The sequence below is a fragment of the Echinops telfairi genome, unplaced genomic scaffold (assembly GCF_000313985.2).
Source record: "Echinops telfairi isolate 266 unplaced genomic scaffold, ASM31398v2 ScPeMD7_5592;HRSCAF=6446, whole genome shotgun sequence".
Lineage (NCBI taxonomy): Eukaryota > Metazoa > Chordata > Mammalia > Afrosoricida > Tenrecidae > Echinops > Echinops telfairi.
The window spans coordinates 48,130,450-48,157,144 of NW_022109491.1; the positions used below are offsets into that span (position 1 = coordinate 48,130,450).

Genomic DNA, 26,695 nt, shown 5'->3' on the forward strand with positions numbered 1-26,695 from the left:
CCCGGGACCGGAGTCGGCGGCCAGCACCGGAGCGCGGGCGTCTGAGGTGGATTTTAGTCGGGCGCCAGGTTGACGACAGCCCCGAGGGGCGGAGCAACCTCGCGAACGAGCAAACAATGGTCATTGACATCTTTTCTCGCACACCCACCCCCGTTTGCCATCATGGAGGCCAGGAAAGGTAAAGGGGTCTGTTGGTGTTTCTTGGAAAGATCATTGCCCTTGGCTTTCCTCATTCTTCCCGACCGGATCCCAGGCAGTTATCACCGCGCGGAGCACAAGACGTAGAAGCTCCCGGACTGGCGTGGAGGCAGGGAGCGAAGGACTCCGCGCTTCTCCCCACCGCGTCCTGATTTTTCTAAAGTGTCTCCCTTGCAAAGCCCAGTGTGTAATTGGGGAGGAGGGCGTGCTCCTAAGTTAGGGAGTTGTTTGCAGGGCTCACCTTGCCCTCTTGAGCGGCCAGCCCTTCACCCACTCCATCAGCTAAAGTGTGAAAAAGAAAAAGAAAAGGGAAAAAGTGTTATTTAAAAAAGACCCTTGGGTCTCACCATAGAGGCACATAAAGAGAAGTGGTACAATGACAGCCCTCTGCCTTTGTACGGCTCCCTAATGTATGCATCTTTAGACCCTTAAGCATCACTTTGTGGGCAACCAAACGGGCACTTCCAAATTAGCTCAAAGTATCCAAATCCAAAGGGGAGAGAAAACACATAACAGAGACACAAATAGATGCTAACTTGTACGTATTCTGTTTTCACTCGGTGGGGATGGAAGTAGGACGAGGGAAAGAGAGTACATTTTTATTTCTAGACTCTATCTTGTTCAACTTGCACCTGTAAAGTTCTTGCCTTTCCTTTGTGTCCCCTCCCTCATTCTCCTTCCTTTTCAAGAAAATAAACTGCTACCACGATCCAGTGAGCGGGCAAGAAAAATCCAAAGTGTTTTCAGCGGGTCTTTCTGTGAACCTGGTCAAGGAATATGAAATGGATGCAGAGATCAGGTCAAAACAGTAGTTTGCCCTTGAAAAAAACAAAACCCGGTAAGTAGATTAATTTTAAAGAAAAGTTTGCGACCCTCTAATTAGGGAATTTACCTGCAGAGCACAGAAAAACTTAACATTGCGAACCCTCACCAAAAGCTGAACAAGACAAAGAGTAAGTAAGACAAAAGAAGTATACCAAGCATGTTGGTTACGTTTCGTAGTACAAGAAAACAATCTTGTAATTAAAAAATGGTAGGGGACACAATGCAGCTTTTAGGGTTTTCTTGGAGCTTGCCGACAGGAAAAAGCAAAACCCGGTTTGTGCTTTCTTAAGCAAGATTTTATTGCTTTTCTTTTTTAAAGGTGTGTGAATAGCTAAGTTTAACCTGATAGCCTTATAAACACTGTGACTTATTCTTTTAACAGTTTAGTTTCAGCCTTTTTCTTGTAATGTCCTCTGAGGGTTTGCTCATATTTCTTTGTCCATTTCCATTTGGTTTTGCAAATAACCTGCCACTTCTAGAGGGATAAGCCAGTAGGATCACCAATGGGGAGAATGTGACAAGGAGGCATATTTAGGAATGCTAAAAGAATAAAAGACAGTTACATGAAATATTTGCAGACCTCGGTTAATGACTTGGCAAAAGTACTTCCTCTTGTACAATGTTCACATGATGTTCCTTTTACAGGTCTTTCCTGAGCTTGAGCTACTTGGGCTAGCTCTTCAGCTTCACCCACACTGGAATTGCCTACCTTTCTTTCTTTAAAAGTTAGTGGTATGAAGCATTTTTGTGTTTATTTAAGTGGTTTTGATTTTTCTGATTTTTTCCTATTTGTCTTTTAACTTTCTGGTTCAATTCAAATTATATTGTTTACATGTATTTATTATCTTAAATTTTAAAAAAGGGAAGAAATTTTTGCATTCCAAATTTTTCTCAGAGAAAGTAGATTAAGTAAAAAATAGTTGTCATTATATCTATGAATATAGAAATAATTTCCAAATCATGTATTGTAAAGCTCAAATATACTGCAGAAATAACGCCCATTATCTCATTCTCCACATAGATTATGTTGCCCAAACTGAAAAAGTGTTTACACTTTCATTTTTACCATATTGGGTCCTGCTACAAGTGTTTTTATGTTGGTAAGACTCCCATCTTTAAACAAGAGCACTTTATTATGACTGGAAGTTCTCTGAAGAGAGTCGCTCTTAGGACTTTGATATGACAAACGCTACTCTTTTGTTGGTGGTAAAAGGTTGTGAAGAAAAGGGAATTCCACAATCTTCAACATTTCTCCATATCAGTCATTTAGTCTCATTTACCTACATGCTGGAAACACTGTGCAGATGGTTCTAAAAACAGGACAAATCTGGAGGAGGTATATGCACATTTATATACAGGCATTTATTGGTTTAAACAATCTGGCTAGCATTCCCATTGAAGCTGTTAATCAGATTCAGTTAATTATATTGTCTGCCTAAATTATGTGTAAAAATGTATGCTCAATAGATTCTTAAATACTATGAGTAAATTGGATTTCACAGGAAATGTATCTCTCAGTCATTTCTCTTTTGGACCTCTGGCTCCCACCACCCAGCCCCCAGTATCCTTTTTGTTTTTAAAAAGTGTCCTTTTTAAAAATAATGTTAGCCCTCACACACACACACAAAAAAACCCCCAAAATGCAAATACCACCTAAGGGATACAGTGAAATAAGATTTCTTTCTTACTCTTGTCCTACAGTCTCCTAGTTCCTCTCCTCAGAGTCCATGAGTGTCACTGTTTCTTCTGGAATTGTCTATACAGCTTGAAGCACACTAACATGTTTTACCCAGGTAACCCCTAAGTTATGACATTTAGAACTGGCATTTTTTGTTATTGTTGACATTTATAGTTAGTAATTTGTATGTTTTTATAAGTTAAAATATATATGTAATGTTTCCAACCTCCTGAGGCAAATGAAGAGCAGATTTGTAAAATACTAATACATGGCTGTATTAAGGAACACTGGAAAACAAACAAGGTATGCGATGTTTGTCATTACCTGACTTCCAATGGACTTCTTGGAACCAAACCTTGTCATCAGTCTAAGACCTGTACACTGTTTGGTATCTTGTTTTTTAATTCGTATTTTAGGATTTTGTTCTGTTTTTGTAGTTTCATGCATCAAACGTAACACTGAAAATGTATAGTCTGTGACAGACATAGAAACATTTCCTAGACACAAAGATCTGTGGACTCCAGAAATTTCCAGTGGGGTTTCTTGGCTTTCTAAAGAAAATGTGAAATTTATTGAAAATTTCTTACGTTAGCAAGACTAGAATTTGTTTCCCCAGAGAAAGGGGACAAAGAGGAGTTGAGAAACTGTGAGATATTATCAAAGCCCTTTTGAAATGGAATTCTAACCTGTGATTAGAGAAATTTTCCTTGAATTTCTAGGGTGGCAAATAATTTCCAATGTGTGAAGTTTCTGATAAAGATAAACTGAATGTGAAGATATACACTTATTTTTGATACAAAAGAATAATGCCTTCTAGATGTGAAACACTTTGTACATTTCTGATTCATTTAAAGTAGCTGTGAAGCAATTTGATTAATAAAATTTTATTTTGTGGAAGTAACTTCTAAAAAATTATTTTTCCAGTTAGGAAGAAATAAAGACAAAGTTGGAAGTCATAAGCAAGTAAAACTGCTATAGAGATGAAACAGAAGACTTATTTTAATTATTTTTGCTAACCAATCTTACTGAAACCTGCTCTCATTTATTTTCAGTATCCCTAGATGCTTTCTGTTTTAAATGTTCATTTAAATTGTTTAAGATCTCTTGTAATTTTATACTTACATGGTTTTGTTATTTCTATATTACACAGAAATTCTTCGATGAATTTTTTCCCCACAAGATTTCAAAAAGTTTCTAGACAAAAAAGATTTGTAGACTCCAGGTATATGGAAATTTCCTTGCAATTTGACTATTCTTTAGTCATTTTTTAAGTCACCCCTTGCTTGAGATTCAGATAATTTGAATTGGAACCCTGGTGGTGTAGTGGGTTACTGACTTGTGCTGTTAACCACAAGGTCAGCAGTTCCAAGCCACCAACTGGTAAGGTCTTTATGAGTTGGCAGTGATTCTTGTTGTTTGGTAGCACTGGTGGCATAGTGGGCTGTAGGTTGGGCTGCTAATCACAAGGTCAGTAGATCTAAACCATCAGCTGCTACTCAGGAGAACGTTCAGGTTTCCACTCATGTAAAGAGTTACAGCCTACAGCTTTTTTTTTTATTTCCTTCCTCACAACGGATTTTCAGCCAGAATACAGGTGGAAGTGAAAACCATTGCAAAAGCCTAGACCAGGGAGGGTAGGTTGGAAAGGGGGAAGCGATTACAAGGATCTACATATAACCTCCTCCCTGGGGGTCAGACAACAGAAAACTGGATGATGGGAGACGTTGGACAGTGCAAGCTATGACAATATAATAATTTATAAATTATCAAGAGTTCATGAGGGAGGGGAAAGCGGGGAGGGAGGGGAAAATGAGGAGCTGATGCCAGGGGCTTAGGAGGAGAGCAAATGTTTTGGCAATGATGAGGGCAATGAATGTACAGATGTGCTTTACACAATTGATGTATGTATGGATTGTGATAAGAGTTGTATGAGCCCCTAATAAAATGATTTTTGGAGAAAAAAATAAAACCTAGGCCAATGGGAAAGGACAATAGCCATATCAATATCCTTGTCATTGGGCACATCGATTCTAGCAAGGCCGTCACAAGGCAGCTTGGGGAAGGAATCTGGTGAGGTGGGAAAGGCTCGTTCAGGGCTGCCTGGGTTGCGGATTAACTGAAAGCTGAACATGACGTGGCATCATCAATATTGAGAGATGATGATATTGAGAAATTTGAGAACAGCAAATATCACATGACCATCATCGATACGCCTGGACATAGAGACTTTATGAAAGAACATCACGGGCTGATTGTGCTGTCCTCATTGTTGGTGCTGGTGTTGGGGGCTTGATGCTGGAATCGCCAAGAATGGGAGCCTGCCCTTCTGGCTTACACAGTAGGTGTGAAACAGCTTATTGTTGATGTTAGCAAAATGGATTCTACTGAGCTAACATATAGCCAGAAGAGATAGGAGGGAATCGTTAAGGAAGTCAGCACCTACATTAAGAAAATTGGCTACAACCCTGACACAGTAGCATTTCAACCAGTTTCTGGTTGGAGTGATGACAACATGCTGGAGCCAAGTGCTAATATGTCTTGGTTCAAGGGATGGAAGGTTACCCGTAAGGATGGCAATGCCAGTGGAACTGCGCTGCTTGAAGCTCTGGATCATATTATGCCACCAACTCACCCAGCTGACAAGTCCCTGTGCCTGACTTTTCCGGATGTTTACCAAATTGGCGCTTTGGGCAGTGTCCCTGTGGGCAGAGTGGAAACTGGTGTTCTGAAACCTGGCATAGTGGTCACCTTTGCTCCAGTAAGTGTTACCACTGAAGTGAAGTCTGTTGAAATGCACCATGAAGCTTTTAGTGAAGCTCTGCCTGGGGACGATGTAGGCTTCAATGTCATGAATGTCTCTGTCAAAGAGGCAACGTGACTGGTGACAGCAAAAATGACCCACCAATGGAAACAGCTGGCTTCACTGCTCAGGTGATCATCCTGAACCATTCAGGCCAAACCAGTGCTGAATGCGGCACACTGTCCACATTGTTTGCACGCTTTCTGAACTCAAAGAGAAGACTGGTCACCAGTCTGGCAAAAAGCTGGAAGAAGTCCTCAAAGTCTTGAAGTCCGGTGATGCTGCCATCCATCGTTGGCTTGGTACCTGGCTAGCCCGTGTATGTGCAGAGCTTCTCTGACTATCCTCCTCGGGGCATTTCGCTGTTGGAGTTCTGAGAGAGACTGTTACTGTGGGTGTCATCAAGGCAGTGGACAAAAAGGCTGCTGGAGCTGGCAAAGTCACCAACCTGCCCAGAAGGCTAAATGAATATTACCTATCACACCTGCCGTGCCATTCTTTATCAGTGGTGGAAGAAGGGTCTCAGAACTGTTTCTCTCAATTGGCCATTCAAGTTCAATAGTAAAAGATTGGTTAATAATAATAGTGCATCATAAAGCCTGCAGAAGGAAACAAATGTTTGTGGACCATTTTTTTAATATGGCAGTTTTAAGTTTTTAGTTTTTAAAATCAGTTCTTTTTAAATGGAAAACAGCTTGACCAAAAATTTGTCACAGAATTTTGTGACCCATTAAAACAAAGTTTAATGAATTAAAAAAGTTACAGTCTCGGAAACGCACAGGTCACTATGAGTCAGCATGGACTTGATGGCAGGTAGTGAGTTTGGTTTTTTGATAGAGAATAATACTAGATTCTAACAGTGGACTCAAATTATGAAAATGGGCCACTCTGTCACAATTTTCTCACTTTAGAACACATTTTAGCTAGAATTTTTAATTTTTTATGATTAATTTTTCAAAGCAAATAAGGAAGTACATTATATGAGGAAAACTGAAATATAATCTCTTTTTTCTTAATTATTTTATTGGGGGCTCGTACAATTCTCATCACAATCCATACATACATCCATTGTGTCAAGCACATATGCACATTTGTTGCCCTCATCATTCTCAAAACATTTGCCTCCCACTCTAGCCCCTAATATCAGTGGTTCATTTTCCCCCTCCCTCCTCATTCCCCCCTCCCTCATGAACCCTTCATAGTTCATAAATTATTACAGTTTTGTCATAAGTTACCCTGTCTGATGTTTCCCTCCGCCCTCTTCTCTTGCTGTCCATCCCCCAGGGAGGAGGCAATACTTACATTCTTGTAATTGGTTCCCTCTTTCTACCCCACATTCCCTTCACCCTCCAGGCATCGCCCCTCTCACCACTGGTCCTGAAGGAGTCATTTATACTGGATTCCCTGTGTTTCCAGTTGCTATCCTCCCGTCCAGCCAGCTTTGTAAGGTAGAATAATCTTGATAATAGCTAGTTTATTTGTATATTTTACTTACATAAAGAGTTTAAAACTTTTTAGAATACAATAGCATTTTTATTGAGCAGTCCCTTCGAAAACTTTAGACGTAAAGATGTTTTGAAATAATGTTGAGTGATTGTATTGGAAAAAAACACTTTTGAGTTTTCAACAAAATCAATTTTCTATTTACAATTTTGTGTTGAATTAACCACTGCACATTTCTGCTTAGAGTGAATGATCCAGCTTTTCAAAAAATAAATATTATACTTTTATTATTTTATCATCATATACCCTCAGTTATTTCTAATCTGAATAGTTCAGTGAACTTAATATAAATTCTTTTTTTTCCCACAAGTCGCATTTAAAGATGTTTCATCTTGTACTTAAAATTTCTCAATTGTTAGTTATGAAGGAAAATATCAGTCTTTACACTAGGTAAATTATCAGTCTTTACACTACCATGACTTACTTGAGGGAGAAATTCCAACTTTTAGGCTTTGGTAAATTATTTATTTGATTGTCTTATAAAAACAGTTTTACTGTATATATTTTACAAGAAATAACTATGACAACAATGTAATTAGAAATAACTTGCCCAATATGGTTCACTTTTGTTATTCTGTGTACTGCTAATATTGAAGAAATGCTTGAAGAGTATTTGTATGTATCTACCTGGATCAAGAGGCAGTTGTGAGAACAGATTGAGGGAATACTGAATGGTTTAAAATCAAGAAAGGTGTGTCAGTTATATCCTTTCACCATACTCATTCAATCTGTTGCTGAACAAATGACCAGAGAAGCTGTATTATATGAAGAAGAATACAGCATCAGGATTGGATGAAGCCTTTTTAAACAAACAAGCTTTGATGCGCTGATGACAGCCTGCTTGCTAAGAATAAAGGGGCCTTGAAGCACTTGCTGATGAAGATCAAGAATGGCCACCTTCTTTATGGATTACAACTCAATGTAAACAAGTTCCCAATCCTCACAACTGGATAAATGGGTAACGTCATGATTAAGGGAAAAAAGATAGACATTGTTGAGTATTTTGCTTGAATCCACAATCAATGTTCATGGAAGCAGCAGTGAAGAGATCAAAAGATGTATTGCATTTGGTAAATCTGCTGCACCACATCCTCAGAGGATAGAAAAGCAAGGGTGTTACTTTGAAAACCAAGGAGTGTCTGACCCAAGCCATGGTATTTTTCAATGGACTCAAATGTATGTGAAAGTTGAACATTGGATAAAAAAGATGGAAGAATCAATGCATTTGAATCGTGCTGGCAAAGAATATTGAACGTACTGTAGACTACCAAGAGAACAAATAGGTCTCTCTTGGAATAAGTACAGCTAGAATTCTCTTAGAGGCAAGGATGGCGAGACTATGCCTCATATATTTAGGACATGTTGTCAGAAGAGAGCAGTCCCTAGGAGAGGACATTGTGCTCCATGACGTGGAGAGACAGTGACATGAAGACCATCAATGAGATTGACACAGCAGCTACAATGATGGGCTCAAATGTGACCATGGTTGTGAGGGTGATACAGCACCAGGCAGTGTTTCATTCAGTTGCACGTAGGGTAGCAATGAGTCAGCCCAACTGGGTGGCACCTCACAATGTCACGATCACCCTAATTCTCACTTGAGAATGATGCTGGAAAGGAAGCAATAAGCTAGTATTCACCACATAAATATTAGTTTGGGTGGGTTTTAAGCATTTTTATTATTGGTTCAGTAATTTGCATTAAAAACTTAATGTGAAATATGTTTGTTTATTTTATTCAGACAATGATTACTATTAGAATTTGACTAATAAAAAGTTGCCTGATAAGGGTTCTTCAAAAACAAACATAAAAGAAGCAACCTAGTAAAATAGAAGGATATGAAAATTACCAAGTACTAATTATTGCCCTCAAATGCCCAGTTTAAGAAGTATACAAATAATGGGATCTGATTCTTCAGTAAATTTAATATTTACTATGGTTTTTAAACTGCAGTGCTAGATAAATACAATTTGACTTTTGTTATTGTGTAGGAAACTATATCAAGATAATGATGAAAAGGTGTTTCAAACTTTTTATTTCTGAAGAAATAATGAAAATTTCACAAAAGTGCCACTAGCCATTGGAATTTGACCAAAAAACAAACAAACACAAAAAAAGGCAGAGGAATGGCTTGAAAAATTGGCACCAGCTTAAATAAAAGCAATTTATCATTGGTATGCAGTATACCTTGATGGTACTGTGGGTTAAGTACTGGACTGGTAACTAAAGTTCAATGGTTCAAATTCACCAGCCATTCCACAGGAGAAATGTGAGTCTGTCTACTCCCTAAAGATTTCCAGTCTTGGGAAACCCAAGGAGGTATTCTTTTACCTACAGAGGGTCACTCTATAAAACAGTCAACTGGATGTCAGTAAGTCTTTTAGTAGAAGATAGACTAAATCATCTTTGAATAAAAAAGGACATGTATTCAAAATAAGTTAAAACAAACAGTAACAAAAATAAAACAACTAACCTTAAGAATAAATGGTGACAGAGGCTGGGCCAGAGAAGGTAAAGCAATAGGCTAGAACCAGTCAACACACTACAGCTATTGGGCCATATGCAGCTCCTTCAGTAAGTGCATGTGGCTCTGAAGTGAAATTGAGAAAAAAAAAGGATATTATTCAGATAATTGGTGATTTCATTATATTATTTGTAAACTATGCTTATGGCTGTTGAGTAATCTTTAAATTATTATGAGGGACAGGATTGGCTCTTTTGTCTCAAAAGTTTGCCCACCCCTGGACTACACAGTAGACAGGTGTTAACATGAGCTTTCTAATCAAGAGGGCTAAGAGAAATCAAAAGGTGGGCAGGGCAAGCTATTGGGAGGTTTGGTAAGTAGTTTAAGTTGTTGAATATGAAATTGACTATCTGAATGTAACCCTCCCATCCCCCGCTAATTCACAAAAACTCACTTCGGCAACACATATAAAATGGGAACGATACAGAAAAGAAGTTGTGAATTAAAAAAAAATCTGACTAAAGTGAATGGATTTGATGGTATTATAGTATTGGTGCTGATTTCTAGATTTTGATGGTGTACTATGGCTCTGTATGAGAATGTTCTTGGTTTTAAGAAAAATACAATAAACTATTTAAAGGTCATCAGATTTGCAACTTAATATCAAATAGTCCTCCCAAAAGGAGTGACAAAAAGAGGCTGATAAAGATAGAGGAAGAAAAAGAGTGAAAATGAAAAGACAAAAGAGAAAAGTTTATGACTGAGGAATCTGGGTGAAAAATAAACAAGAATTTTGTACACTGTTTTTGCAACTTTTCAATAAGTTTACAGTTATTTCAAGAACAATGGTTAAAAATACCTTTTTATAAAGGATAGTTGGTATACTTCAAGTGAAAGATTTTTTCTTTGTTGTAGTTTTAAAAGTCTTTAAAATACTTAAAGTTCCTTTTTCAATTGGATAACCATGAAGATTATATTACGGTTGAATTTTGTATTTAAATTTTTTAGAATTTGGGACCCTGATGGTGTACTGGTTTAGTGTTGGCTGTGATCTACATGATCAGCAGTTCAAAACCACCAACAGTTGCGTGAAAGAAAGACTGGGCTTTCTACTCCTTTTAAATAGTTACAGTCTTGGAACCCACAAAGGGGGCTTGTTATGAGTCAACATTGACTGGATGGCAGTGAATTGAGAGTTGAGAATATGGGTAATAGGATACTTTGTAAAGTAATTGTTTTAAAATATTGTGAGTTTTCTTATGGACTTACCATTATAAATACATAAGATACTGTGGAAAAAAGTGGAATCACATGAAATTTTGTTCTTCTATAGCAGCGGTTCTCAACTTGTGGGTCGCAACTCCTTTGGGTGTCGAACAACCCTTTCACAGGGGTCCCCCAGTTCACAATAGTAGTAAAATTACAGTTATGATGTAGCATGAAAGTAATTTTATGGTTGTGGTGTCACCACAAGATGAGGAACTGTATTAAAGGGTCGTGGCATTAGGAAGGTTGAGAATCACTGTTCTATAGTCTTATGTTTATGATGATTTCTTCTAGAATTGGCTTGCTTGAGTGCAATATTTCTTTAGGACAAGCCATGATTGTGAATATATAATTAAGCTACAGTGTACATAATTGATGACAGACTGCCTTGATATAGCTCTTCCTCATAATTTGTAGCGATTAAAAGGGTAGTGGGTACAGTGACTAGGAATTGCTTTATAAAGATGTTAGAGAAAGCTGGTGTTTCCAGTGACTTTGCAAATAATTTTCATCTGATACTCAGGCTTAGTGTTTACAAGTATTGATTAATTGCTCTCCTTAGGAAGGAAAAAAATAGGTGGCATAAAATATTTCTTGGGTATGTACCTTAGCAAATCAGGTTATATATGTTTTACCTATTTTTATAAGGAGAAATGGAGAATATTCAATTTATTCAACATGCCATTTGTGATTGTATTAACTGCATAGGTAGTACATGGCTATACAGGGAAATGCTTATGAAAAATACTTTTCATACCAAAGAAAGTCTCATCATGAATTGCCCCCGCTGGCTAAGTTGTTGGGTAACATGTGGAGCTGGTAGCCACAGAAACTCATAGCAACTCCACAGGAGAAAGAAGAGGCTGTCTGCTCCCATAAAGATTTGGTCTAAGAAACCCAAAGGGGCAATTCTACTATACCCTATAAGATAAGCTGGAATCAAGTGGGTTTTGTCTAACATAGATTGCTACATTTGCATGTGTCCTATAAAGTAATTTGAATCGCTTTCATTCAGTAATTTTGTGGTAGAGACATTGGTGGAATCAGATGAAGCAAACTTATCTTACCCAGGGGTGCTCACATGTTTTCAGCATGTGAGCTACTTATAAAATGATCAAGTCAAAATGATCTACCACCTACAAAAATGCAAAACATTTATATTTATTTATTACATTTATTCACAAATGCATTGAGAATTCTTTATATATATGGTGTATGTTTATGTACCTTGCATAACCGCATGAGTCCATATTGCACAACACAACTCAATTAACTATGTACATTTTTTGTCATTACCTGAGTTTACTCTGATGACTTGCATTGAATGGAATGAGCCAGGTATGCACAGTCCGGACAGCAGCTGCTGACAGCCAGCTTTAAGCACACTTCCAAATGCTAATCAGTCATGGTAGAACGCTACTTGGACTTAGTGATCTTTATGTGGGAAAAGGCTGACTCACATAAATAAGTAGAGCCGAATAGTGCAGTCAAGAAGTATATTAGTCTGTGTACTTTAGAAACAAATCCCCAGTAACTCATGTATAAGAGAGAGTTTTATATAAAGGTTAAGTGCACATTAAGAAAACAACCCGACCCAGTGCAATCCAAGCCCACAAGTCCAACATTAACCCATATGTCCGACACCAATCCATAAAGTCCTCCATCTCACAAAATACACACAATGATGCTGACTGCAGAAGAAAAGCCAAATCAGTGACCGTGTAAGCATCTCAGCACTGACAGGGTGCTCCAGCACCCAGGGCTGCGTCAGGGTAGGTCCATGCAGCTTCTCCTTGGGGATGTCTTGCAGGAAGTGAGTCTTGACAGCTGAAGCACGGAATTGGCTAAGGCAGCTACACACTGGTCTGACCATCAGGAAGCAGGAGACCTGAAAACTAGAAAGGCGAAGTTCACCGAGCCATTTATCCCTCCACCCTTCAATTAACCCCACATGTGTTTATTGGCCAGGTTGGCACAATAAACTACCTCAAGGAGGTAGCACGTTTTTTCTTGTTTTGTTACTTTCCCTCTGTGAGTAAGTTCCAGAACTGTTCTTGCACTCTGGACTTCCAGCTGAATGTTGGCTTGTAGTGTCAAAATCTTCCATTCTGTATGAAAGGGATACGTTTTTGTCTTCTTACTTGGTCCAGCTCCTCCACTCATTTTAATACCCTTTCTTACTTTTAAGAGAAAAAAAAAAAACAAGGTCTAAAAATTGGTGATAACTTAGTTTGTCAGTTTTGCTGCACTTAGCGCAGTTGTTTGCGCATGCGTTTGACACCTAAGATTACATATGATTGGCTGCCCTGTATATCATTTAAGTGACGGGATTGCTGATCGCTTTACGTCTATTTTTTTAATGTCATGGGAGTTACCCACACTACATTTATGATCGACTGGTAGATCGCGATCGATGTATTGAGCACCCCTGATGTTACCTCTAAGGAATTTAGCCCTTCATTTTGTGATTTGTTATACATTCTGGCCTCTACAGCTGTAATTATAGTCTGTGTTCAAACAAGAACTAACTCTTGGTTTTAAATTATTCCTTTAATAGATAAAATGCCAGCTCTCTGCTTAATTGAGAGAAACAGAAGCTGGGAAACAGCTGGCTGAGGTTAGACGTGGCCCACCTTAAGATGCGTGGACGTAATCAATGGGTCCCCTACTTATTGATATCAGCTGGCAAAACCAAAACCTCCACCAAAGCCCCAGATGTGGTCAAGATGCCATCTTTGTGACTTCTCTTTCTGACTGAACTTGTGCAGAAGACTAGTGCTGAGTCACCAGTGGCTAACACAGATCTGATGCCTGCTCCTGGGACTCAGGTAGCTACATTGAAGTAAGCTACTTCACCTGGCAAAGCGAGACCTTTCCTGTCTGCAGTTGCACGGAGTAGCTTTGGGACAGTTTGGCCTTTTACTCCGGATCCTACATCTAGCTCTCTTCTATCAGGTCTCCAGTTTGGGGAATTTGAATAGACAGTCTACCACAAGATCTGATTTACCAGCCTTGTGACTCAACACTGCTAATTTGGTATGAATAAGGAGTATCCTCCAAAGAGAGGTATAAACTTTGAACTTAGAACTTGACAACTTCCAGAACCAAACATGAGCCATTTCCTTAAAGGTTCTTGGGTTCCATAGGAGATTGCAGTGATTTGTGGAATACTGATTTTTCTCGCATTTTAGCATGCCTCATAATTTTTGTTGAGAACTGAATCAGATAATAAAGAGAAATGGACTTTTAGTAGGAAGTTCTATCTTAGCTGGTTGTGCTTTATATTTGCTATAGCTGTAGGTGCTAGAGCAACGATTGTCAACCTGTGGGTGCCACCCCTTTGGGGGTTGAACGACCCTTTCACAGGGTTCTGACCTTCATAAAAACTCACTTGGGTGAGTGCTTTGGCGTGAATTCTTTAAGCATGCAAAGCAAAGAACCAAGGTATAACCCACTCCAGAAACCTAACAAATCCAAGGAAGACGAAATCCTTGACAATTTCAACATTTTCTCAGTTTTTCATGATGTTACCTACTGGTCCAATTGAGAGAATTTTGGTTTTCTGTATATTGATTCTTAATCTGTACTGAAGGCAGCAGTCCTTGATCAGCAAGTGCTTCAAGTCCTCAAATTCAGCAAGCAAGGTTGTATGTATCACCTGCAGATTGTTAATACACCTTGCTCCAATCTTGAGGCTGCATCCTTCATATAAGTCAGCCTCTCTGATTATTTGCCAGCATACAATTGAATAAATATGGTGAGAGGATGCACACCTCTCCTGATTTTAAACCAGGCAGTATTCCATTGTTCTGTTTGTTCAACTGTCTCTTGATCCAGGCATGAGCACATTCTTCTCAAGACTATCCAGAGTTTGTTAAAATCCACTCAGTTGAATGCCTGATGGGGTTACTGCTTGTACAACCCACAAAATCATGGCCCCCAGGAGTTACTCACTTTTATGCTAGTCTACATTTAGCCACTAGTAATTCACCAAGTTTAACATTTAAGTGTTCCTGAATTTTATGTCTCTAGTGGTTTTTTTTTTTGTTCCCAGTAAGCAAATCCCTGTTGTGACTCTCTGGAGTTACTTTACCTTCCAGATTTTATGGTGGTGGTTTGTGTTGCATATTCAGTTCTCCCATGGGTACAAGAAGTCATTTATTTAATTTTCTACTTGTAAGGGTAGAAGTGATGACTTCCAAAGTCTTATGTGTTGAAATTAAAATGCGCTAAGAATTTACTAACCACTAAATAAACTGTTGATTATATAGTAGAAGTTTGTGTTTGTTCAATACCTTCATCCTCCTCACCCCTAAAGAATCGCTAGCTCATTTAAAAATAAACAAAATTTAGATGGGAAATTAAAATTATCCTTAAATATATAGAGAAGGATAATGTGAGAGGGAGATTAAACTTGTTCTCTTTGGCAGCAAATTATCTATTAGTGGAACTTACATGTAAGCAGATCTTAATGTAATAGAAGACCCTTAGGCAACATTATTCAACATTAATGTATATATCTGTGATACTTATGTGAATTTTTAAAACCGCTCCTAACTGAATTGGTTTGGGAATGCCACTAAAATTTTCATGATTTTATGCAGCATCATGTTCCTCTGAGTAAGTATGTTAAACACAGAAAACAAAACTATTTAAAATCACAAAAACTACTGTTGACTCAATTCTGCCTCCTGGTGACTCCATATGCATTAAAGTAGAACTGTGCTCCAAAGAGCTTTCAAAGACAGATTTTCTGGAATTAGATTCCCAGCCCTTTCTTTCAAGTTATTTGTGGTTGGGCTCTAAATTCCAAACGGGTTGGGTTTTTTTTTGTTTTTTGTTTTGATCCACAGTCAAAAGTTAATTGTTTGCATTATCCAGAGACTCTGAATATGTTAACCTGGAAGCTAAATGGCAATTCATACTTACTTATGGTAAAATATAAACCACCTTGGAGGTGGGAATATATAACTTTCAGTGTGCAGATTCTTTGATTCACAACCTTTAAATATCCTGGAAGAAAAAAGTTCACTACTCTTACAAACAAAAAACCTCACTGCCATAGAGTTGATGCTGACTCATAGGACCTATATAGGACAGGGTAGAATTGCCCCTGTGGGTTTCTGAGGCTGTAATCGCTTACAAGAACAAATCTAATCTCTCTTTCACATTACCCTTTTCTACATATTTGAAGATCATTTTAAGTTTCCATCTAAATTTTGTTTTTGTTTTTAAATAAACTGATGATTCTTTGAGAGGAAGGGATGAACCAATAGTTCATTTAATGACTACTAAATTATTAGTACATTTCAGTTTCAACTGATTGGAAAGCCTCATCTTTCTCCTGAAGTGAAGTTGGTGGTTTCATACTGCTGACCCTGTGGTTAGCAGCCCAACGTGTAGCCACTATGCCACCAGGGCTCCTCAAATGATGATCTAACTAGAGTTTAAATCTATCCATTTATAATGGTGGTGGCCTCTAAGGAAACTGGATTACGGTGTCCTAAAAGCCATTTTATGTTTGTAGTTTATGATTAGGCATGGAGCTTCTCTATGACAGAAGAATATTAATAAGTTACAAGCCCATAGCTTGTACACCTAAATGAGACCCTTGTGGTCCTTCTTGAATATATGTATGGTTCCAGGCCATAGTAGCTCATACATGTATTCTGTGAGGCAAAGGAGAGAGACTGCCTTGTGTGTAAATTCTTGTAGAACTAATTCCCCTCTCCTGCAAAAAGTTTTGTCTAGGGAAGAGACAGGCTGGAGATATTTTAGAATTTATATCTGTTATTGGGAAACTTCTGTAAGTAGCAAGCTCTTTGAAAACACAAAGCTTGAGGACAATATTTTGCATTGATTTTATATTAAAAACTGTTGTGTATTATGGAAAAATTTTGGTTGGTTGGTTGTGTCTAGCAGTTTATTATATGCTTAAATTACCCTCTTTAGGAAAATAAAAGGAAATAGAGGAAAGAACCAGGAGGCAAAGGACATTTATAGAGGTCTAAATACAGGCATGTACATATGTGTGTGTGTATATATATATATATATATATATATATATATATAGAGAGAGAGAGAGAGAGAGAGAGAGAGAGAACTATGGGAATAGAACTATGTACTCATATCTATATGTTAAGAATTAAGGTTGCAGATGGACATTGAGCCTTGACTCAAATAGTCCCTCAACACAAAGACACTTTGTTCTAACACTCTGGCATTCTGTGAGGTTCATCTTCCCGGCATGATCACTGAAAATAAAATGGGTACATAAGTAAATGTGGTGAAGAAAGCTGATGGTGCCCAGCTATCGAAATATATAGCATCTGGAGTCTTAAAGGCTTGAAGATAAATAAGAGGCCATCTAGCTCAGAAGCAACAAAGCCCACATGGAAAAAGCACACCAGCTTGTGTGATCATGTGGTGTCAATGGGATCAGGGACCAGGCATCTAACACCCAGAACAAAATCATACCCAAGGTGAATGAGGGGAGGGGGGCATGTAGTGGATACTCAATGTCCATCTGTAGACAATTGGACATCCTCCCTACAGAGGGGTCACAGGGAAGAAATGAGCCAGACAGGGTACAGTATAGTATCGATGGAACATACAACTTTCCTCTAGTTCTTCTTCCTCTAGTGCTTCCTTCCCCCCACTATCATGACCTCAATTCTACCTTACAAATCAGATTGGATCAGAACATGCACACTGCTACAGATAAGAGCCTGCAATATAGGGAATCCTGGATAGAGACTCCATACCTTGCCCCCAGGGCCAACAAGGAGAATGGAGATAACAGGAGGATTAGGGGAGGGTGGGGGGAGAAAGGAGGAATCGATCACAATGGAAAAGTGGGTGACAGAGGATAATGTAAGATATGGAAAAAATAATCTATAACTTATCAAGGGTTCGTGAGGGAGGGTGGGCAGGAAGGGAGGGGGAAGAAATGGGGAGCTGATATCAGGGGCTCAAGTGGCAAGGGGAAACAAATTCTTAGAAACTCATGTATAAGAGAGTTTTATATAAAGGGTAAGTGCATATCAAGAAAACATCCCAACCCAGTACTGCCCAAGTCCACAAGTTCAACATTAGCCCATATGTCCGACACCAATCCACAAAGTCCTTCTCCATCTCACAAAACAGACACAATGATGCCGACTGCAGGAGGAAAGCTGAGTCAGTGAATGTGTAAGCATCTCAGTGCTGGCAGGCTTCTCCACACGGCTGCTCCAGCACCTAGGGCTATATCAGAGTAAGTCCATGTGGCTTCTTTAGGATGTCTTGCAGGAAGTGAGCTTTGCCAACTGAAGCAGGAAACTGGCTAAGGCAGCTGCACCCTGGTCCAATCATCAGAAAGCAAGAAACCCAAGAACTAGAAAGGCAAGGCTTACCAAGCCATTTATCCTCCCGCCCTTCAATTAACCCCACATGTGCTTATTGGCCAGGTTGGCACAATAACTATCTCAAGAATGCTTTGAAAATGATGACAGCATATGACACACTGGATGAATGTATGGATTGTGATAAGAGATATAGGAGCCCCCAATAAAGTTTGTTTTTTTTTAAGAATAATAGAGAGGCTTCAAAAATTCATGGAAAAAATTAATTACTTTTTAACTACATTTTTCCATGAACATTTTGAGGGTCCATCTTGTAATAAAACTAAAAACTCCAGCTTTGCGAAGTGGCAATATGGTAGCCAATGAGATGTACCCGAGGCGCGATTATTGCTAATTGAAAACGTTTCCCAATACCCCGCCGTGACGACTTGAAATATAGTCGGCATTGGCAATTTTTGACGGTCTCTATGGAGACTGAAGAAAAAAATCCAAAAACTAAAAACTCCAAACTCACTGCCTTTGAGTCCATGTCAATTCATAGTGACCCTATTGGGCAGAGTAGAACTGTCCCTGTGGGTTTCTGAGACCATAACTTTATGGGAGCAGAAAACCCCATCTTTCTCCTTTAGAGCAGCTGTGTGGTTTCGAACTGCTGACCTTTCAGTTAGCAGATCAATGGGTAACCACCACACCACTAGTACTCCTTCCCTTTTAAAATATAATAGATAATTTCCTGATTTTGTGGTTGTTAGAGAATGCCTTTACTTTTAGGAAATACACAGTGGTGTAGTTAAGGTTCATAGGCATCGTGTGTATAACTTCTTTCAAATAATGGCAGAAAAAAATGTGTATATAAGCAAGCCAGTTACCACTGAGTAAATTCTGACTCATGGTGACTGTGGTAGTTATATAATCTAGTGTCAGTTTGGGATTTGAGAGGATTATGAGTGAAGGGGTGAAGTCTAGTCTGTCAATCAGATTATAGCCAATGAGGCCTCTGTGTGGGCATGGCCTCCTGAGGATTCTGGAAAATCCTGTATTCCTTCCTGGAGGTGGGAGACACTATTGCTTTCTTGGCTTACTCTCTGGGAGACATTGCAGCTGAAAAAACACATGGAACTACCCCAGTGCCCTGAGCTGGAGAAGCTACTTGGAGCTACCCTGATGCAGCACAACCTCTGAAGTCAGAGAAGCCATGTAGAGATCCCTGCCAGCGTTGAGATGCTTACAACGCCACTGGATCGAAAGACTTTCTACCCACTGGCCTGTGAGCGTCATGCATTTGGCATCATTGCATGTGTTTCATGAGTCTGAAGAGGACTTTATAGGTTGGTATTGGACCTATGGGCTAATATCAGACTTATGAGCTTGAATGGGACTGGGTTGGGATGCTTTCTTAATGTAAAATTACCCTTTATATAAAACTCTCTCTTACCTACAAAAAAAAAAAAAATACCTTCTTTAGCCTCAGGCAATGGCAGACAGTCCCCAGATTATGAGCAAATTCTCTTCCTAAATCTGTCTTTAAATCCAGTTTGTACGTAAATCAGAACAATTTGTGTTTAACATCAGTTAGTTAATGGCTTGTATTATTATATAGCATTGCATATAGTTTTCTATGCATAAAAAACATTAAGGAAACACTTCAAGATACAGTAAAACATCTCCCATAATACAGTAGTAATAATGTTTTGTTGTGTGTGTCACAAGGTAGTATCTATTTGTTATATGAACCATGTTATATGCCTTGAATTGTTCATGTAACAAGCTTTACAGGGGTTAGTTCATAACTATGGGTTCTACGTCAGTTGGATGCTCATAAACTGCTTATATAGTCTTTCGTTATTGCTTGCTGCCCTTCAGCTCTATATGATTTCTGAGACAGGCCCCAAATGAGATGAGAGGTCTTTCTTCATTCCTTCAGGCATTCCCTAGGCAGAAACAATCATTTGTAGATAAAATATGCTCTGCTTCTTCTACAGCCTGTGACCTCTATTTAAAATGGCTTTCTTTTAGAATGGCTAGAGATAGGGTGGGAGGTAGGCAACTATTAAAGCTTTCCTACTATTTAAAGATGGCCTTTTTTTAGCATTTAATTGCTGTAATCCTTCGATTAATTTTTAGACTTAGAGATGTTAGTTCTTTTTCTTTTCTTATACCTTGGTGTTTTTATGGGGCTTGAGCACATGGGTCTACTCATGTCATTTTGCTCTGGACTTCTGTAGGCAGATTTTCAATTTGGTCAAAGGAACACAGCTCTTTTCTGTTTCCAGGAACTCTTATTCCTTGGCCACCCATTGAGTTAGCTTTCTTGGTCGTGGAAATTCTTACCTGTGACCTGACACTAGCTGAGTGTGCTTAATTTTCAAACCGAAACACTCTGTCCTGTACATGGCCAAGCACCAGATGCAAGAAAGTTGTCTGAGGGTTTCTGGGTATGGTCAGGCCTTTGTTGCTTGAATCATCTGCAGGTGACAAAGAAGAGAGCGCCTAGGCTTTCTGATCAGCTTGGCTAGATGTGTGGCAGAGAGGAAGGAGGAAGACAGGCTTAAAAGCCAACAGCAGTCAAAGGGAGAAGAAAATGTAGTCAGACTCTAATTATAATCACCAGTCATTGGGTAGTTACAGTTTTATATTCGTATGTTCCTCAAAATTCTGAAAGGTGAGAACATAGTATGTTGAAAAGTTCGCTTCCCTCAAAGTGTTAATTTACAACCAAATCTACTGCCATCAAGTTAATTCCAACTCATAATGATGCTACAGGGCAGAGTAGAACTGCTCCCTGGGTTTCTAAGGTGGTGAACCTTTGTAGAAGCAGAAAACCTCATCTTCCTCCCTTGGATCAACTGGTGGGTTAGCAGCCAAAGGTGCAACCTACTGCGCCACCAGGTGCCTCCTTAATGTGTATGTTCATGCTCCTGCTAATCGCTGGACACAACCAACTAAATGATTAAAAAAATCAAAATACTGTGTCAGAAATTCCAAACAATCAAATGTGAATGCTCGCCACACCTACTCTGAGGCATCGTGATAGTCCAACTTGAGAAAGACTTTAAATGACTTTCTCAGCCACAAGAAAGTAAAATGACCTTATACTCCTCTAACAATAATGCCTCTGTCCTCTGAGTTTTTCCATTACTTGGTGATTTAGTTACTAATGTCCTATGATTCAGATGCCAGCAATGCATTTCTTTCTAGAATGTTGAGTATCAAACCGTAGGTAAGCTGTGGCTATTTCCCTTTGTGAAATTTCATTCATTGATACATGATTTTCTCATTGCCCCCGGAATCACTCTGTCAATGTCAGTAATTTCATTCTCTCTCTTTAGGCAGCAGTTACTGCCCTTGGCCGCTTGCTCTTCAGATTTCCTGTGTTTCTCAGTAACCGCTTCCAGCCGTACAGATGGACAGAATGGACAATTTATTTCTTATTTCTTTTGTTTCTGTTGAGAGCATAAATGGACATTTGATTTCAGTGACTTCTTTGACTTGTATTAGTTACACATATCTTTGTGAACATCTTTGGTCCTGAGATAAATTAGACTTTGAGTGTAATATTTTTCATGGCATGAAAAATTGGTTTAGAAAACTAAAGAATCAACTCTCTTATCATTTAATGTTTTGCTACATGGTTAATTTTTGTTTTCTGTGAAAGCTTGTCATATACTAGTTTCTCTTGAGTCATAAATTCCTTGATATTTAATTATTTTTAAGTGTTGGTATTCTATCCTTGCTTTATGATTCTACATATTTAGAAAATAATTTGTTTCATGCTTTCTATATAAACTTTTATTGAATGTGCAAATAGTTTATTTTTCAGGGTATAACTCAAGTACCTTCCATCACAGATGTCCTTTGATTACATTTTTCTGCTTGTAAAAATTTCAAACCGGAGATTTTTGAGAAGTCAGCAAGAATTTTACTCTGCTCATAGGATGAAGAGGTAGAGGGTTATTTTTCCTTAGCATACATGGTAAAAATAAAAACTTTTAATTATAGAAACCTTAAAAATGAAGATACGAAATTAACAACCCTTAAGCAAGCTTTCTTGGGAAATGTTGAGCATAGTTTTAGCTTTTAAAAGGACAATAATGCTCCAATAAAAAAAAAGTGATGTTAAATTCCTGAATCTAAAACCCAGAAACCTGATAGTAAAATACAAAGGGGTTTTGTTATCAGTGTTAACATGAGTTATTACTTTCTTAAATTAAATAGGATTATATCACTATGCTCTTAGTTCAAAAAACCCTACTATCTTGATAGAACCTACACTATAACATGATCTATGGTATAATTATAGTATTTTATTAAAATTGTATTCAACTTACCTCTGAAAGTTATTGAAAGATAGCTATATCTTGTTTTCTATGAAAATAAACATACTAAAATGATGATGAAAAATGCTTTAAAAATGTAATTGTGCTATTATCAGACATAGCATTCAAGAAAGATGTCTCAAATCTTAAACTTTAATACAATATTGTAACCTTTTTACATTGCTATTTAAAGTTCTAGTTTACACCTAAATTCATAATTCCTAAGATAATATGGTAACATTAGATATTCTTTATCTCATTCACCATCAGAATGTTCCTATTATCTTTAAGAGGTTTGAATAAATCATGACACCTTGTTCAGGGACTACTATCTGGTGAATGATTACATTTTCCTCTTGGTCAGTGAATCATATTTCAAAATGCAATTTCATGGTACTATAGTAGCATCATGTTGTCCATATTAAAGATTCTAAAACTCTACAGGCATTTTAAAAATGAATATTTTGAATTATAAAAGACTCCAATTCCAATATATTGTGTTGTGTTTTTCTCACAATGTTTTTTGTCTAACCTCTGTCCAGTCTTTCATTTTAATCCAAAATATTTTAGAAATTGGCTACTTCTATGTCTGTTTCTTCCTGAACAATTATCTCTGCATTTTGGAACATATTGTATCTTGTGCTCACACTGAAGTTGAAAGATGGCAATGCATGAAATATCAGAGGTAAGTCACAGTATTAATTTGTTAATTTATTTTCTACCTGAATAAATGAACACATTGTGGGCCTTTTCCATGTGTGAAAAATAGCTTGTTTCACCTGTCTCTTGACAAGTTATAAAATGAATGTGCCTAATGTGCTCGGTAGGGCTGAAGTGTAGAGAAAATTATGTTCCTTATACTCTTCTTTCTCTCCCTTCGGCCCCCGTATTTATTATGCAAGGTAAAGTCAAGTTAACTTAGAAGAGGAAAGAAGTCCCAGAAGGGTTATGTGATCTGTGTGTCGATGTGAGAAGAGGCAGTTGTGTTTTCTTTTGTGGTGGCAGTGGTAGTGTTACTGGTCAAATAGGTTCAAAAAGCACCAATTGATACTGTATCTTGCTAGCGGTTGCCATTCATTAATGAACTACCATACAAAACCCTAGAGCATGGGTCTTCAGATGATTTTTCTGTAAGGTTCTCGTCATTAGTTTTACATGCTATTACTGTTTATTGAGCACCAAGTATTAACTAGGACTGTGTTAACAATTGATGTTGTGGAATAGGAGGAAATTTTTATTTTCTGTTTTTAGATGAATTATGCTCTTGTTTACAAAAATCAAACCAAATTCATTGCCATCAAGTCATTGCTCACTTACATCAACCCTATAGGACATCTGGGTAGAACTGCCCCTTGAAGTTTCCGAGACTGTAACGCTGTAGGCAAGTAGAAAGTCCTGTCTTTCTCCTCAGGTGGTTTTGAGCTGCTGAGCTTGCAGCTAGCAGCCCCACACATACACTGGGCCACAAGGGCTTCTTCTCGTTTACAGTAAAATTTGACAAATATTAGAACGCCGATTTGCACAAAGCAAATCATTCATTCATTCTTCATGTCTTTGCAGTCTACCTTTGTCACAAAGAAGATGTCTATATTGGCTTGTTGTGTTAAGCTGAGTTTTCTAGAGAAACAAAACTAGGTAGATTCGTAAAAGAAATAACTTTATATAAAGAATATATTTTTTTAAATCAAAGAACAACCCAAACTAATCCAACTTAAGTCCATGGGTCAGATGCTAGCTGGCGCTCCCTTCAGACTCACACAGAGAACTGCCAGCTGGGAAGTAGGGAGATCACAGGCTGGTGGGTGCAGAGTTGCATGGATCTAAGGTCAGCAGGCATGTGGCAGGATGCTGCCGCTCCCAGGGTTGGCAGGCCACATGGGCCACTAACTCCAGATCCAGATGCAGAAGGAAGGTGAAAAAGGGAAAGATGGGACTCATTTTCCTCAGTGTCTCATATGAAAAGACCACGGTCCCAAGGAAGTGTCTGTCATCAGACTGTGTCCTGATTGATAGATTAGACTCCATCCCTACCTTCAAAAATATGCAACAAGTTGACATAAAATCTCGCCATCATAATTGCATTTGTTTGTGGATTCCACTCTGTTCCACTAGTTAATTCATCTTTCCATTCAGACTATCACACTCTCTATTGTAATTTTATAAGTTTAATAAATCTAATAAGTTTTTATAGCTGATTAAATCCTCTTGCTTTTTGTTTTTGTTTTTCATGATTGTCTTGTCTATTCCTGACCTATAAAAATTCAATTATGAACTTTAGAGTTAGTTTGCAGTATCCACAAAGAATGTTTTCAGAGTTTTTTTTTTTTTGGAACTGTGATGAATGGCTCTTCTATTCAATCTTTATAACTTCCACCCACTGACTTGGTGGGAGCATGAAAATAAGGTGTTGAAGACAATAATTTGGGGATTGGTCAGCTTTGTCACCCTGCTGGATACAAAAGTGAGTCAGCTCAGAAGCAGGAACAGGAATCACATAACCATCAAGAAGGAGTCACCTGTGCATCATACCCCTGCCTAAAAGTGGTAGAGGCACCAAAGGCCACAGCACAAAGATCATGAGACAGAGCAGAAGAGCCACACCAAGACTATGAGGCAGAGTGGTAAGTGTCCTGGCCCATGAAATACCTAAAGCAGAGTACTTTTGAGCAGGAGATTGGCTTGCAGAGCAGGGTGACTTTGGGGCACTTATCAGTGGTAAACAAGTTTTGTAGCACCTGAGTAAGGGTAGAGGCCAAGGGATGGCGTGAATAGAGGCTGAGGACCAGAAAGAGAGATGTGGCTACACACAGGGCTGGGAAGAGGTGCCGCTGTGGACAAAAGGCCTGTGTCCTAAATGTTTTCTGATCCTTTCTTGTGGTAACCTGTTCTCTAACAACTTGTTCATCATGAATATAGTCAGTGAGTTCTGTGTGGCCATTGCAATGAATTACTGAGCCCAGCAGAGAAGTAATGTGTGAAGGATCGTTAGTGTCAGGATCGGGAAAAGAAGGATGGAGGATGGATGGATTTCTGAGCTCTGCTTTATGGCAATCAGCTTTGGGCTGGTGTTGAGTTGGGTTCTCCTACACCTTACCAAATCTGGAGGTCAGATTTGGCTGCCATGTCATTACTTCAGGAACTGAATTGATTTCTTTATAATATTTTCAATTATTTAATGGTATGTATGTGGAATGGCAGGACATTTGGGATCATTATCCCTAATTCCTGTGATTTAAATTTTGGAGAAATTAAGGTACTTCTGTTAGTCTAGAGGAGCCCTGTTGGTGCAGTGTTTAAGCTCTTGGCTGCTAATCAAAAAGTTTAGCAGTTCAAACCCACCACTGGCTCCAATGGAGAAACATGTGGCAGCCCGAATCCATAGAGTAGCCTTGGAGGCTTTGGAGGTAGTTCTAATCTGTTCTATAGGGTTGCTCACTGATTCACAATCAATTCAACAGCAGTGAGTTAGTTATTAATTTAAACAAAACCTGATAGTTTGTACTAATAAGTGAGGACTGGCCCGACAGAAAGACTACCAGGTATCAAGTAACCTCATCATGGCTGAGACCAATAAAATCTCTGAATACAGTATAGAGGGTCTAAGACTCTAAGAGCTTCCTGGTTGGTGATCTGGAAACTTTACATGGGAACTCCCCCAGACTTTGGCCATGTGCTAAAATCATTACCTATCATAATCTCCAAATAATTGTGAGATCAGAGAAAATACTGAGTGAGCAGCTGGTTTCTGGGATGATGGTCTTAGATTCAAAGGTCTTGGATTTAATTACTTGCAATCATTGGATCACACTCTGACTGGTGTGCTTCTTAGTGTGGACTTAGCTAATGCATCACTTCAATGGCTGCTTGTTTTAAGATAAGTGTTTAAGACCCCAGACACTATTGCTTCTGACACCAGGCACCATCTGATTTCTTCCCCACACCTTGCTATAGCACTCATATCTTCAGTGATCTCTTCATGAGGGCAAGTACTGAGTGGGGCATAAGAACTAATTATTCTTAGATTAGGGTTACAATTAAGTGCAAACTCAAACTCCATTCCTATATCTATGGTTTATATTTGTTCCTCTTTTACTTTATAGGCATCTAGAAATATATATTTTTAAAGTACATAATTTTATGTCTTAAAATTTTTATTTATATATTTTTAAATTATACAGTCCAATAACTAAAATTATTTGAACAAAATTAATGCTCCTATCATTCAACTTCAATTTAAGCTTACAGAACACCTTGGACCAGCTTTGTTTTTTTTCTATATATCTATTCACTGCCATCCATCTA

General features: G+C 38.4%; 1 protein-coding gene, 1 non-coding gene and 1 pseudogene across 2 annotated transcripts in view; 2 read left to right on the top strand and 1 right to left on the bottom strand.

The window, feature by feature from the left end:
- NKX2-4 (NK2 homeobox 4) overlaps nt 1–233 on the bottom strand; it is a 1,647-nt gene extending 1,414 nt beyond the window's left edge. The window contains exon 1 of the mRNA XM_004698145.1: nt 149–233. Within this exon, the coding sequence (XP_004698202.1) occupies nt 149–233 (85 nt within the window). The remainder of the gene's footprint in view (nt 1–148) is intronic.
- A 4,446-nt stretch (nt 234–4,679) lies between these two features.
- On the top strand, nt 4,680–6,063 carry LOC101644631 (annotated as a pseudogene).
- A 12,347-nt stretch (nt 6,064–18,410) lies between these two features.
- On the top strand, nt 18,411–18,551 carry LOC115871434. Its single transcript, XR_004047301.1, has one exon. It is a non-coding gene; the product is annotated as a U4 spliceosomal RNA (small nuclear RNA).
- The last annotated feature ends 8,144 nt before the right edge of the window (nt 18,552–26,695 follow it).